The sequence below is a fragment of the Leptidea sinapis genome, chromosome 2 (assembly GCF_905404315.1).
Source record: "Leptidea sinapis chromosome 2, ilLepSina1.1, whole genome shotgun sequence".
Classification (NCBI taxonomy): domain Eukaryota; kingdom Metazoa; phylum Arthropoda; class Insecta; order Lepidoptera; family Pieridae; genus Leptidea; species Leptidea sinapis.
The window spans coordinates 15,879,059-15,892,111 of NC_066266.1; the positions used below are offsets into that span (position 1 = coordinate 15,879,059).

Sequence of the window (13,053 nt, forward strand, 5' to 3'; positions counted from 1 at the left end):
TTTGAATGATTCTTTCAGTGTTGGGTAGTCCATTTATCGAGGAAGGCTATAGGCTATGTTTTTTTTTTCAAAATTAGGGATCCGTAATAAAATTGCTATTTTGTAACACAAGGTGTAAAATCGAAAACCTATTTTTGCGTGCGCTGCAAAAACTATTGACAATAGAACAAAATGATGTATAGGCTATAATATAGGCAATATTTTATTACTTATAAAACTATCGCGTGAATTATTCTTTATATGGCAAAACAACGTTTGCCGGGTCAGCTAGTTTATAATATACATATATAGGTATGTAATTGTAATTTTAAATTAATGTTCTTTCGTTGTCAACTAATGTATAGTTGCAGATAGTCATGTATGCTTTGGACTACGACAAAGTCAATATAGCCACATCTCCTTCAAAAACTAGGAACTATATAAATAGGTAGTTATGTACATACGTGCTTGAACAGAACCATCACGCAAGCTAGACTTGCATACGTTCATTTAGGTGTATTTAAAATAACAAACAACTTTCTTGCAGTCGGCTTATGCTTTGATATTTATATTTCTCCTTTTATAAATGATCGGTCGGATCGGGAAAGCTCGTGAGCACAGAACACTATTACTCTGCTCGTGAGTCCTTAATAGCCCCGTTGATGTGCCCTAAGCGTATCTTAATCCGCAAAAAAACATCTGCGCAGTTAAAATTGCGCAATACGTGCTAGGCTTTACGATTTCGATACCTACGTGGGGAGTGGGACAGGCCTACCAATATGACGAAATTAAAAATTAAAAAAAAATATTTTAAACATACCTCAATATATCGTTTATCTTGTACGATTGTAAGAAAATGCGACTCAATGCGACTTGGCCTTTAATTATATCCGACAGTACTTATTGTAAACTATGAAGTAGTATCAGTAAGTTAGTCATGGAGCAACATTGTGTGTTACCAGCAACACTGTCGTTGTTATGATGGAGGGAGGAAATAACAGACTATATCCGTAACGGAAACATACGCAACCGTAACAATAAATTAATGTTATTTTTACGCGTAAAACCCGCGTTAAAAAATTCACCACTCACCTTAAACTAAACAAAATTATTTCACATACGATAAATAATATTCGATTGCTTAGTATTCCATTTAAATCATAGTCTTAGGACTGTTTCACAATGTCCAAGTAAAGTTCCTGTTAGGCTACTTGCTACTTATCTATCGAATAAAAACATCATTTGCGTTTCACAATGTATATATAGATAGTGTTAGCTAAAAACTTTAAACCGCCAGGTTAAGGAAATTCCTTCACACAACTGTCGTATTTTGGGTCAGGACACAACACTGACGAAACATTTTCTTCCCTTTACCATAGCACTGGGCTTAAAATATCTCCTGAACAATGTTAACATTCTGTCTAACCTTTAATATTGTATCCGGCCCAAAAGTGGGCGTGACGAGACAAAACATCCAACGGCCATAGTGATGCTGCAGGTGCTCACCTCAGGGTGTCAAACACGTGTCTTAAGTTTTTTAGTTTACCTGGAAGGAATGCCAAATAGACTTCACAAATTTCAAATTCATATGTTTTTATTCAAAATAGGAGTTTAAATGACTTAATTAATTGAACATCAAAAACTACCAATATCATATCATCCTATTTTTTATAAAATTAATAATATAATGAAGATATGTTTTAATTAAATAGAATGAGCGCGCTCGCACCATTCACAAACTGTGCTTGAGTACTCATTCAAGTTATAGTAACAGCGCCGTACCAGCTCCTTGCATTTGTCATCTCCCACCGGCTTGGCTTGCTGTGTTGAGATAATATATGGGATAATATAATATATATCTCTATATCTTCCACATTACAAGGAGTGTTGACACTAGGACATTAACTTAAGGCTATCGCCAGCAAGACCTGCACAACGGAACTTCACGTCGAAATCCAAAATGTTTCTGACCGAAAATCAAGATGACTTATGGACCTTTATGATTAAATATCTTAATTATCACTCCAAAACGCATCTATAGAACTTCTGTCTTGCAGATGTCCATGGGCGGACGTCCACCAATATATAATATAATAATTATTAATCATAAAACAATCTCGTTGTACGGGCGACTCGTCCCCGCTACAACGAGCGCCATTGTTAGCATACAATAAACAATACCCCCAGTATGCTGCCAGCGACCAGCTCAACTGAGCCCAAACTTGGAGTGTTGTCAGCCCGACATCGCCGACTCACACCTAGCTACTTCGGGGCTTCCTTATATTAATTTCCTACGCGAATCAATTTCCGCACGATACACAATATTGTACAGTAGATAGGCATTGTTTGTTCCTTCAAAAGGGAAGTAAAGCTTCAAAGTTCAAATAAAATTTTGTAAAGCTTCCTGCTTTGTTATGACGATCTGATTTGGTCAAATTGCTTTAGCTCTAAATGGTTAATAAGTAATATCGAGAGTTAAATAATTAAAACTTTAGTGAGCCATTATTAAATTATTTATTAATCCGGCTTTACTCACGTTTGATCGGTGTTATATCGAGAGATTAATGCGTTAAGTATCTACAATGTAGTGTGTATGTATATTTTTTATATAAGAGGGGGCAAACGGGCAAGAGGCTCACGGGATGGGGAGAGGTGAGGCAACCGCCCATGGACATCCGCAACATCAGGTGTGTCAAGAAATGCGTTGCCGGCCTTGAAGGTGGCATGCTTTTTTCTTGAAGGTCCCTAGTCGTATCTGTTCGGGAAAACCGCAGCCGGAATCAATTGATTCCACAAAGTAGCTGTGCGAGGCAAGAAATTTCTAAAGAAACGCGCGGTTGTGGAATGCCAGACGTCTACGTGGTGCGGGTGGCACTTAGCACGTAGTATCCGGTGGTGGAATGGGGCCGCTGGAATCAACCCAAACAGCTCCTCTGAGCAATCCCCGTGATAAATGCAGAGAGAACCCACATCTCTACGCAATGCCAAAGAATCAAGCCGATCGTAGATGGCTTGATCGTCGAGGATTCGAACCGCTCTTCGTTGTATGCGGTCAAATGGAAGAAGCTGGTACTGGGGAGCACCCGCCCAGAGGTGAGAACAATACTCCATGTGAGGCCGATTTTGCGACTTCCAAGTGACCACGGAACTGAACGTCGCTCGATATCTCGACGCCAAGTGTGGCAATACAGGCTATGGCAGTTAGAGGAGTAATATCGAATCGGCCCATTCCGAGACTTTGCAAAGCATAGTCTCGATTTCAGACACAAGTTTGTTCCGGTTCTCGTCGACGCTATCCCGGGACATGTTGGCACGGCCGGTGTAGGAAGCAAACCCTGTGCTGTCGTCTGCATAGCAATGATATGCAGAAGAAACAGTGTAGGGGAGGTATCCCCTAACGCGCTATGCGTGCTAACGCAGCCATGCGGGACACCAGCGTTTATGGGTTTTAAGTCGGAGCATGCACCGTTGACCTTGATGCTCCGATCGGCCAAAAAGCTAGTGACCCATTTGCACAACTTCTCGGGAAGCCCATAGATTTTGATAATATTTTTACTAATTATAAACCTATTTCTCAATCAATAATTAGTAAACTGAGCTCAGACCACTTTGGTCAATTAGCCTCTTTTAATATTGAAGGGAACAAATGTACTTCAACTAAAAAGTTTATGTTTGTTCCGGTAAACAATAGGCGAATGGAGAAATATATAGGCAATGTTTCAGAAAAACTCTCAAACTTGTATTTGAATTATAACAGTACTCCAAATGAGATGTATGGTAAGTTATTTAAAATAATTAAAACAGAGTTGGCTTCTATATTTACTTCAAAGACAGTCAACTCGGGTGGTCTCTTGTCATTTAACAACTGGGCGACAGCTGGTATTCATAGGAGCAGACAACGGTTATATGAACTATATAGTGAGAGATCATCATGTAATCGTGATGCATCTTTCCTTGTATGTGTGAAAAATTATTCAAAATTATTTAAGAAAGTATGTACTATTGCTAAGTCAATGCATATTAGAGAAATAATTAAAAATGCTTCAAATAAAATAAAAATGACTTGGAAAGTTTGACTGGGAATCTGGAAGAGCGAAAGACTGCAAGTTTGAATATAATCTAATAATAAACAATACAAAAATCCACTCTGAGCAGGAAGTAGCTTCTGCTTTTGAGAAATTTTTTTCTGACATTCCAGTTTTCATCTCAAGCACCCTTGTCTCCTCCACCAGTGTTGCCGAGTCACTTCTTTTGGAAAATGTTAAGGAATGTAAACAAAATTTCAAATTCAGTGTTGTTAGCCCAGCAGAAATAATTAAAACTTTCAGATCCTTAGAAATGAAAAAAACTGCTGATATATGGGGCATATCTGTAAAAATAATAAGTTCTGTTATTGACGTCATAGCAACATATCTAGCACTAGTTTTTAATAGCTGTATTGAACATGGCGTGTTTCCTGACCTTCTGAACTATAGTAAAATTATACCAATATTCAAATCGGGACTCACTTCTGACCCGAATAACTATCGCCCTGTTTCGGTGTTGCCGACCCTTAGTAAAATATTTGAAAAAATTATTTTAAGCCAATTGCTTACCCACTTTAACACTTATAAGTTACTTCATATAAAACAATTTGGCTTTACTAGGGGACGCTCGACTACGGATGCAGGTGTTGAACTCATCAGAAATATTTTTGAGGCCTGGGAGGAATCACAGAATGCACTTGGTATCTTCTGTGATTTATCTAAGGCTTTTGATTGTGTTCAACATTCAACGCTGGTCAGGAAGCTATGCCACTATGGTATAAGAGGATCTGCACTCGATCTTCTGATCTCATATTTAAATAATAGGATTCAGAGGGTCGAGGTGAATGGCAGCAGATCTCCTGGGACTCCACTCGGTATGGGGGTACCACAAGGGTCTATTCTTGGACCCTTACTCTTCCTAATTTATATAAATGATCTACCTAACCTTGTAGAAAAAAAAAACAAGGTGGTATTGTTTTCGGATGACACTTCACTTATATTTAAAGTGAAACGAAGCCAAGTTTTATATGACGAAGTAAACAATGCTCTATCTGACATCGTGTACTGGTTTAGCGCCAATAACTTATTGTTAAATAATCATAAAACCAAATATATAAAATTCACCGCGCCAAATGTCAAAAATGTAGATGCGAATATTTTATTAAATGGAGAGGTGGTAAAACCAGTGGAATCTGCTATATTTCTTGGCATTACTCTTGATTCCAAATTGCAGTGGGGCCCCCATATTGAAGGATTGGCGAATAGGCTTAGTTCTGCAGCATATGCGGTTAAGAAAATCAGACGGTTAACTGACATAGATACGGCGAGATTAGTATACTTTAGTTATTTTCATAGTATTATGGTTCTATGGTTTATTGTTATGGGGCAGTGCGGCCGATATTAATACTATCTTTGTGCTGCAGAAGAGGGCTATTCGCGCGATTTATAACCTAGGTCGTAAAGAATCATTAAGAGAAAAATTTAAAGAAATAAACATTTTGACTTTTGCTTCTCAATACATTTTTGATAATGTTTTGTATGTTCATAAGCACATTGAGGAATTTTCTAGAAACTGTGACATTCATAATGTTAACACGAGGAATAAACATAAACTTGTTATGCCTACTACTCGGTTGGGTCGAGTTAGTAAGTCTTTTGTTGGGCGATGTATATGGTTCTACAATATGATCCCAGAAAATGTACAAAACAAATGTGTTACGAAATTTAAAAGAATTGTTAAAAAACGTTTGTGTGGGAAAGGTTATAATAGCATAAACGATTTTCTTAATGACACCACGGACTGGGATTAAACCGAACACCCTCAGGCTCTTTAATTATTAATGTTTATTGTACGATATTACATTGTAATCCATATTTTATATAAAAAAAAGCCCGCTGAGTTTCTTGCGCCCATTCTTCTCAGGTCTGAGGCAGTCTCTTTTGAATGGGTGGTAGATTTTGACGTTCAATAAGTGATTATAAATCCTATTTTGAATAAAAATATTTGAATTTGAATTTCTTTGGAGAAAATGGAGGTAATGGCAATGGGGCAGTAGTTGGACGGATCCGAGTCTACACCTTACTTAGAGATCGGGTGCACTAAAGCCGCCTTCTATAATTTCGGGACTACGCCTGATGAGTATAAGAGAGAGAGGGATATAGAGACACAATAATTAAATTCAACAATTCGAATAAACACTTAAGTATAGAACTAAAATACAATCCACAATTTAAAGTAATTACACATTTAAAACAGTTAATACACAAGTCAAGATCCATCATATTATCCCTATATAAATTATTAAAATTATTAGTTATTATTCGCCAAAGGAATATATTTTGTCGATAGTTGGTACTATTAAGAGGAAGATACAAAAGTGGGTTGAGCCTAATAGGCTTAGACGAGGTTCTAAGTCTTATTAAGCATAAAAGTTCGGGACAGTCAATAAGACCAGAGCCTATCTTCATGAGAAATATTAAACCAGCAATTTCGCGTCTTTTTTCAAGTGGAAGTAGATGATACCTTTTGCAAAGATTAATATATTTAGAGGAGTCATAACATTTACCAGTTCGGAAGTAAAGAAACCTTTTCTAAATGTTTTCTAAACGGTTAACATTAGTAGAGTACACTGGATTCCAGACCTCAGATGCATAGCCCATATGGCTGCCCACAAACACCTGTGGTTAAATATTATAAATAAATATAGTTTGCGAAGTATTATATGATATTGTCTGTAAATTAATTAGTCTTCATGTCATTCATTGTTTGTTTGGTTATTAATTTATTCTTACTTCCAGACCTCAGATGCATATTCCATATGGCTGCCCACAAACACCTCTCCTTAAATAGTATAAATAAATATAGTTTGCGAAGAATTATATAATATCGTCTGTAAATTAATTAGTCTTCTTGTTCATCATTGTTCGTTTGGTTATAATTTTATTATTACTTCCAGACCTCAGATGCATATTCCATATGGCTGCCCACAAACACCTGTTGTTAAATATTATAAATAAAATTAGTTTGCGAAATATTTTTGATATCGTCTGTAAATTATTTAGTCATTTTATTTTAATTTTTATTTTATTTTACAACTTAATACACTTCAAAAATAAAACTTAAAATATAAATCACTGACCAATAAAAGTTTCCACAATTAAATAGTACATAGAAAAATGCGAGCAAATTAATTACAATTTTAAAGTACCTATTTGTAATGAAAATAATAAATATTAATTATATATATTGAATTGAAAATAACAAAATATTTATAGAAAATTATATATGATTTTAGTAATAATATTAATAATAATAGCATACATTTTTAAGTTAATAAAGAGATGCAATATTTATTATATATAATACTAATGAGAATTAATTAAAACTAAGACATTTTCTTAATTTGTTCAATCAACTTCTGTATCGACCCTGAAAAGTAATCAATTGAACAGAATTCTTTGTTGTATACTGAACAAGAACGATGAATGAAGGCATTTTGTGCATAGTTAGTGCGTGTAGTATGTAAATTAAATAAAGATTTAATTCGCGAAGATTGTCTTGGACATTGGAAATTAAGGCAATTAAGAAGAAGTGGAGAGTCAATCATATTATGAAGTAATTTTAGCAGAAATATTTGATCCTTTACCTTACGACGTTTTTCCAGAGAGATTAAGTTAGGAACATATTGATCTATAGCGGAACACCTAAATTTTAAATGCTTTAAGAATTTCGTTTGAATTTTCTCTATTTCTTGAATATGGACATTGTAATGAGGATTCCAATTTACCGAGCCGAATTCAAGTAGTTTTGGTACAAAATGTTTAAATTATATTCCATGATTTAAAAAGTTTAAAGCAATTACACGTACAAAAAATTCTGAAAAATAATAATTATAACTCCACTATTCAATATTTGCCTGGTATTAAAAGAAAAATTATAATATATTACATAATAAATATAAAAAATTACTATAATAACATACATTAAATAGATTCCGCGACTAAAAACCCATTTAAAAGATAACTTATAAACACAAATGCCTTCACAAACGTTAAAAATTAAAATTGAGCAAAATGCATTATAAAGATATAAACAACTATAGCAGGAAAACAAAAAGACTCCATAACATGATGTGCCATAGGTAGATATATAAGTAATCCTTATACAATTTTGTTTAAATCATTCACATTACATATATTTAGTACAGCGCTATTTTCGGAACGTCTTAACATTATACTGCAATTTTTTATCCAAACATATTTATAATTCTTCTCCTTTGCTATTTTTTTTACAGATAGCAGCAAGGTTTTATTTGAACTTGTTAGATGCTCGTTAAAGTAAACATTATTATAATTGTTTGAAAAACCTAAATCATTACCCTTTATCTTTAGTTTTCTTGCTTGTGCAAGGAATTCATATTTTATAGGTTTACACTTTTTAGCATCCTTATTTTTGTTTTTGGTGGCAGCTCTGGTGATAAAATCAATGTCGGTGCTGTGATCAATTTTAATGGAGGTTTTGCTGGCAACATTTTGTAGAATAGAATACAGATTTTCATTTTTATGTTCAGGAATTCCATAGATTTCAATATTCGATCGACAAGCCCATTGCTCACGATTATTGTTTTCTGTAAGGATTGATTGCATTGTAGATTTTACTTCCTCAAACTCAGATAACTTTTCACTATGCTGATTTAATTCTTTTTCACATTTTTCAATACGTAAAATTAAACTATCAAATTTTGAATTAAAGAAGTCCTAAGATTCCTTTATACAATTGAAATCCTGTCGAATCGATATTAATTCATCTTTGAGTGGAACAAGTGCTGATTTAAATTCATCCTTCAAGCTTGAAAATTCCGATGTGACAACCGTCCTAATCAACTCCAGTAAATTGTTATCATTTTCGGCTTCTTCACATGACGTGTCCACATGAATACACGAAAATGAACTACCACCTCTTTTAAAATTTATATTTTCATTTGACTTATTAATGACACCACTACTACGTATAGGGGTATTATCGTTGTTTGTTTGCCTGGGTAACATTAAAGAGCACTCCGGGCACATCCAATGCTTCTTCAACTCATTTTTTTATTCCTTTTTATTATCAGTTGCAAAGAGGCACTGAACATGATAATTTTGTCTACATTTAGTGCAAGTGATAATCTCACCACTGCTTCCTGTTGTCAACTTGCAACACGCAAACTTCATATTTTATTTATAATAAGAATATACTAAAATAAATAAAATGTTATTCACGGCCGAGGTTTGAACCACGGACTTTCAACTGTTTAAGTTTGGACAGTCTTGAATACCGCAACGCCAAACTGTCTTAAGTGCAGATGTTGAAATAAGGCATCCGATATTGCACTACTGGCCACAACATTAACTGAGGTCATTGAACTTATTAGCTGAAGGACACACAATGTCACCTCACATCAATATCAATCACAAGATTTCATGTTTGAATACTTCAAAATAAGCACTAAACTAACTGATTTTATGTTTAATAGCACTAGTAGTTCAGCTTACATATTAATTAACATAAAGAACACACTTCTATCAAGTTTTTACTGTTTATATACTTCTTTTTGAATAAAATATTACGATGAAACGGAATTACACTTGCTCAGCACGACATCGCACTTTTTGCTGATCATTGTTTGTTTGTTTATTAATTTATTCTTACTTCTAGACCTCATATGCATATTCCATATGGCTGCCCCCAAACACTGTCCTTAAATAATATAAATAAATATAGTTTGCGAAGTATTATATGATATCGTCTATAAATTAATTAGTCTTCGTGTCATTAATTGTTTGTTTGGTTATTAGTTTATGCTTACTTCCAGACCTCAGATGCATATTCCATATGGCTGCCCACAAACACCTGTCCTTAAATATTATAAATAAATAAAGTTTGCGAAGAATTATATAATATCGTCTGTAAATTAATTAGTCTTCTTGTTCATCATTGTTCGTTTGGTTATAATTTTATTATTACTTCCAGACCTCAGATGCAGATTCCATATGGCTGCCCACAAACACCTGTTGTTAAATATTATAAATAAAATTAGTTTGCGAAGTATTTTTGATATCGTCTGTAAATTAATTAATCTTTTTGTTGATCATTGTTTGTTTGGTTATTAATTTATTCTTACTTCTAGACCTCATATGCATATTCCATATGGCTGCCCCCAAACACTGTCCTTAAATAATATAAATAAATATAGTTTGCGAAGTATTATATGATATCGTCTATAAATTAATTAGTCTTCGTGTCATTAATTGTTTGTTTGGTTATTAGTTTATTCTTACTTCCAGACCTCAGATGCATATTCCATATGGCTGCCCACAAACACCTGTCCTTAAATATTATAAATAAATATAGTTTGCGAAGAATTATATAATATCGTCTATAAATTAATTAGTCTTCTTGTTCATCATTGCTCGTTTGGTTATAATTTTATTATTACTTCCAGACCTCAGATGCATATTCCATATGGCTGCCCACAAACACCTGTTGTTAAATATTATAAATAAAATTAGTTTGCGAAGTATTTTTGATATCGTCTGTAAATTAATTAGTCTTTTTGTTGATCATTGTTTGTTTGGTTATTAATTTATTCTTACTTCTAGACCTCATATGCATATTCCGTATGGCTGCCCCCAAACACTGTCCTTAAATAATATAAATAAATATAGTTTGCGAAGTATTTTATGATATCGTCTATAAATTAATTAGTCTTCTTGTTTATCATTGTTCGTTCGGTTGTAAATTTATTATTACTTACAGACCTCAGATGCATATTCCATATGGCTGCCCACAAACATCTGTCCTTAAATACGAGTATTATAAATATATATAGTTTGCGAAGTATTCTATGATATCGTCTGTAAATTAATTAGTCTTCATGTTGATCATTGTTTGTTTGGTTATTATTAATTTATTCTTACTTGTATTCGTTTCTTTGACTTTGAACAATAGATCTGAAACTTATTTACTTTAAATTAAATATTTTAAAATAAATTATTTATTTTAATAGAAAATTACAATAAATTCACAAAGAACTACTAAAGCTATCTTTAGCCAGATCAGTTACGATGGTTAAGCTAAACATAAGTAGAAATAAGTAACGTATAATATGCAGATATTTTAGTCTTTAGTGAAGATAAACCTATTATTATTAATGAAGATAAAATTATAAGATAAATAAAGAAGACCTGTATAGCCGAGTGGTTAGCGATCCTACCTACTAAGCTAGAGGTCCCGGGTTCGAATTCCGGTAGGTGCAAGCATTTATATGATGAATATGGATGTTTGTTTCCGAGTCATGGATGTTTAAATGTATTTATGTATGTTTATATGAATTTATGTATGTTTAATTAAGTATATTATATTAAATATATCATTGTCTTGTAACCCATAACACAGGCTATATATGCTTAACTTGGGGCAAGATAATTTGTGTAAAAAATGTGTCAATATTATTATTATTATAAACAACTGCCCTTGCAAATATTAGTGCCGCAAGCGTACACATATTTTGCAACATTGTGCCAATATTTGAAATATTGGCGACCAACAATGCTGTTTCGATTCCTTTATTGTTAGAGGTTGACGCTCAATGTAATCTTGACGGGTGTGTCGGTGTGTGTGGTTGTTTGGCAGCAAGTGACGTACTTCATGATCCGGCTGACGCTGCTGGGGTCGTGGTGCTGGGCGGCGGTGCTCACGGTGGCGCCGGTAGTGGGCGCGGGCCTCTACTACAGCGAAGAGAAGCGCGCCTGCATGCGATACCGAAACGCCACGTCCGGCCTGCACTACGCCTACGCCGTCGTCTACGTCACTTTCGGTGAGTTAACCGTCCCGCGCGGTATACCGCTACTACAGCGAGGAGCGGCGCGCCTGCATGTGCTACCGGAACGCCACGGCTGACCTTTGCTACGCCTATGCCGTCTTCTACGTTAGGTTCGGTGAGCCACCCGTCCCAGTGTAGGTGAACCACGTCCACGAAAAGCTGCAGTAAGCACGCTAGTGATTACTTAGTTGTTTACCATAATATGATAATTATTTATTTTAAATAAATATAAAGAATACTAATAATACTTATTTGAATCACAATCCATCACCATTAAATAAAAATTACGATAAAAAGATATATTATAGATAAAGCGTTTTAAGGAAAGCATTTTGCCCGGTGCTTCCCTGGAATAGGGGAGTACCAGGCCCAAGGGTGTCGTAAGAGGCGACTAAGGGCTTTTAGAAGGGAGAGAATCACGCTGCCATCTTATGTTGTCAGCACAATCGGGCCAGACTCACCCGGGTTAATTACCACACTCGCACAGAATACCGGCGTGAAGTAGCGGCCTAGTACCGCTATGTTTTGCAAAGGTTAGTGTCAAGGACCGGAGGCCATTCTCCAACCAGAATATGACAGTGGTCCTCAAAGTGATTTTACCCCAGGAGGATACCAGCTCTACCAGAGTCGGAGAATCCCTCCCCGAGTATTCTCGCTCGGGCTGCCTGTTGTATTCTGGGGAGGGCACCGAATCACGCATGTCCGAGGACAAACGAGGCAGTAACACCACGCCACCCCGCTCATCGCTTAATGTGAACTTTTGCAACATCAGGGGAATCCACTCTAATGTAAACACCGTCCACCACCAAAAAGGTGGTCAAAGCAGTTGAAATCCTGTCCGAAAGCAAAAGATTTTATCTCGGGTGATGACGATAGCACCTAGAACCATGTCGCGTATTTTAAAAGATACGACGTACATTTTTTAACTGCAAATTTAAACAAGAATAGGGTGGTAAAATCGAAACAACTAGAGAAGCGGTAAGCAAAGGGAGGTCATAGATTTTTTTAAATGAAAATAAGGGACGTGACGAGCAGGACGTTCAGCTGATTGTAATTGATACGTCCTGCCCATTAATTAAAATAGAATGCTTAAACACTTGGAAAAATTCTACAATTGCGCTCATTGGATGTTGTCTCATTTGCCCAGTAATTTCACTTGCTACCGAAACACAATAATGTTTACA

The 13,053-nt window shown here is 35.2% G+C and overlaps 1 protein-coding gene across 2 annotated transcripts in view; it reads left to right on the forward strand.

The window, feature by feature from the left end:
* Positions 1-13,053, forward strand: part of LOC126977225 (prostaglandin E2 receptor EP3 subtype) — a 51,298-nt gene that overhangs the window by 22,657 nt on the left and 15,588 nt on the right. For both annotated transcript variants that reach the window (XM_050825959.1, XM_050825951.1), the window contains exon 4: positions 11,680-11,863. In XM_050825959.1, coding sequence (XP_050681916.1) covers positions 11,680-11,863 — 184 coding nt within the window. The remainder of the gene's footprint in view (positions 1-11,679; positions 11,864-13,053) is intronic.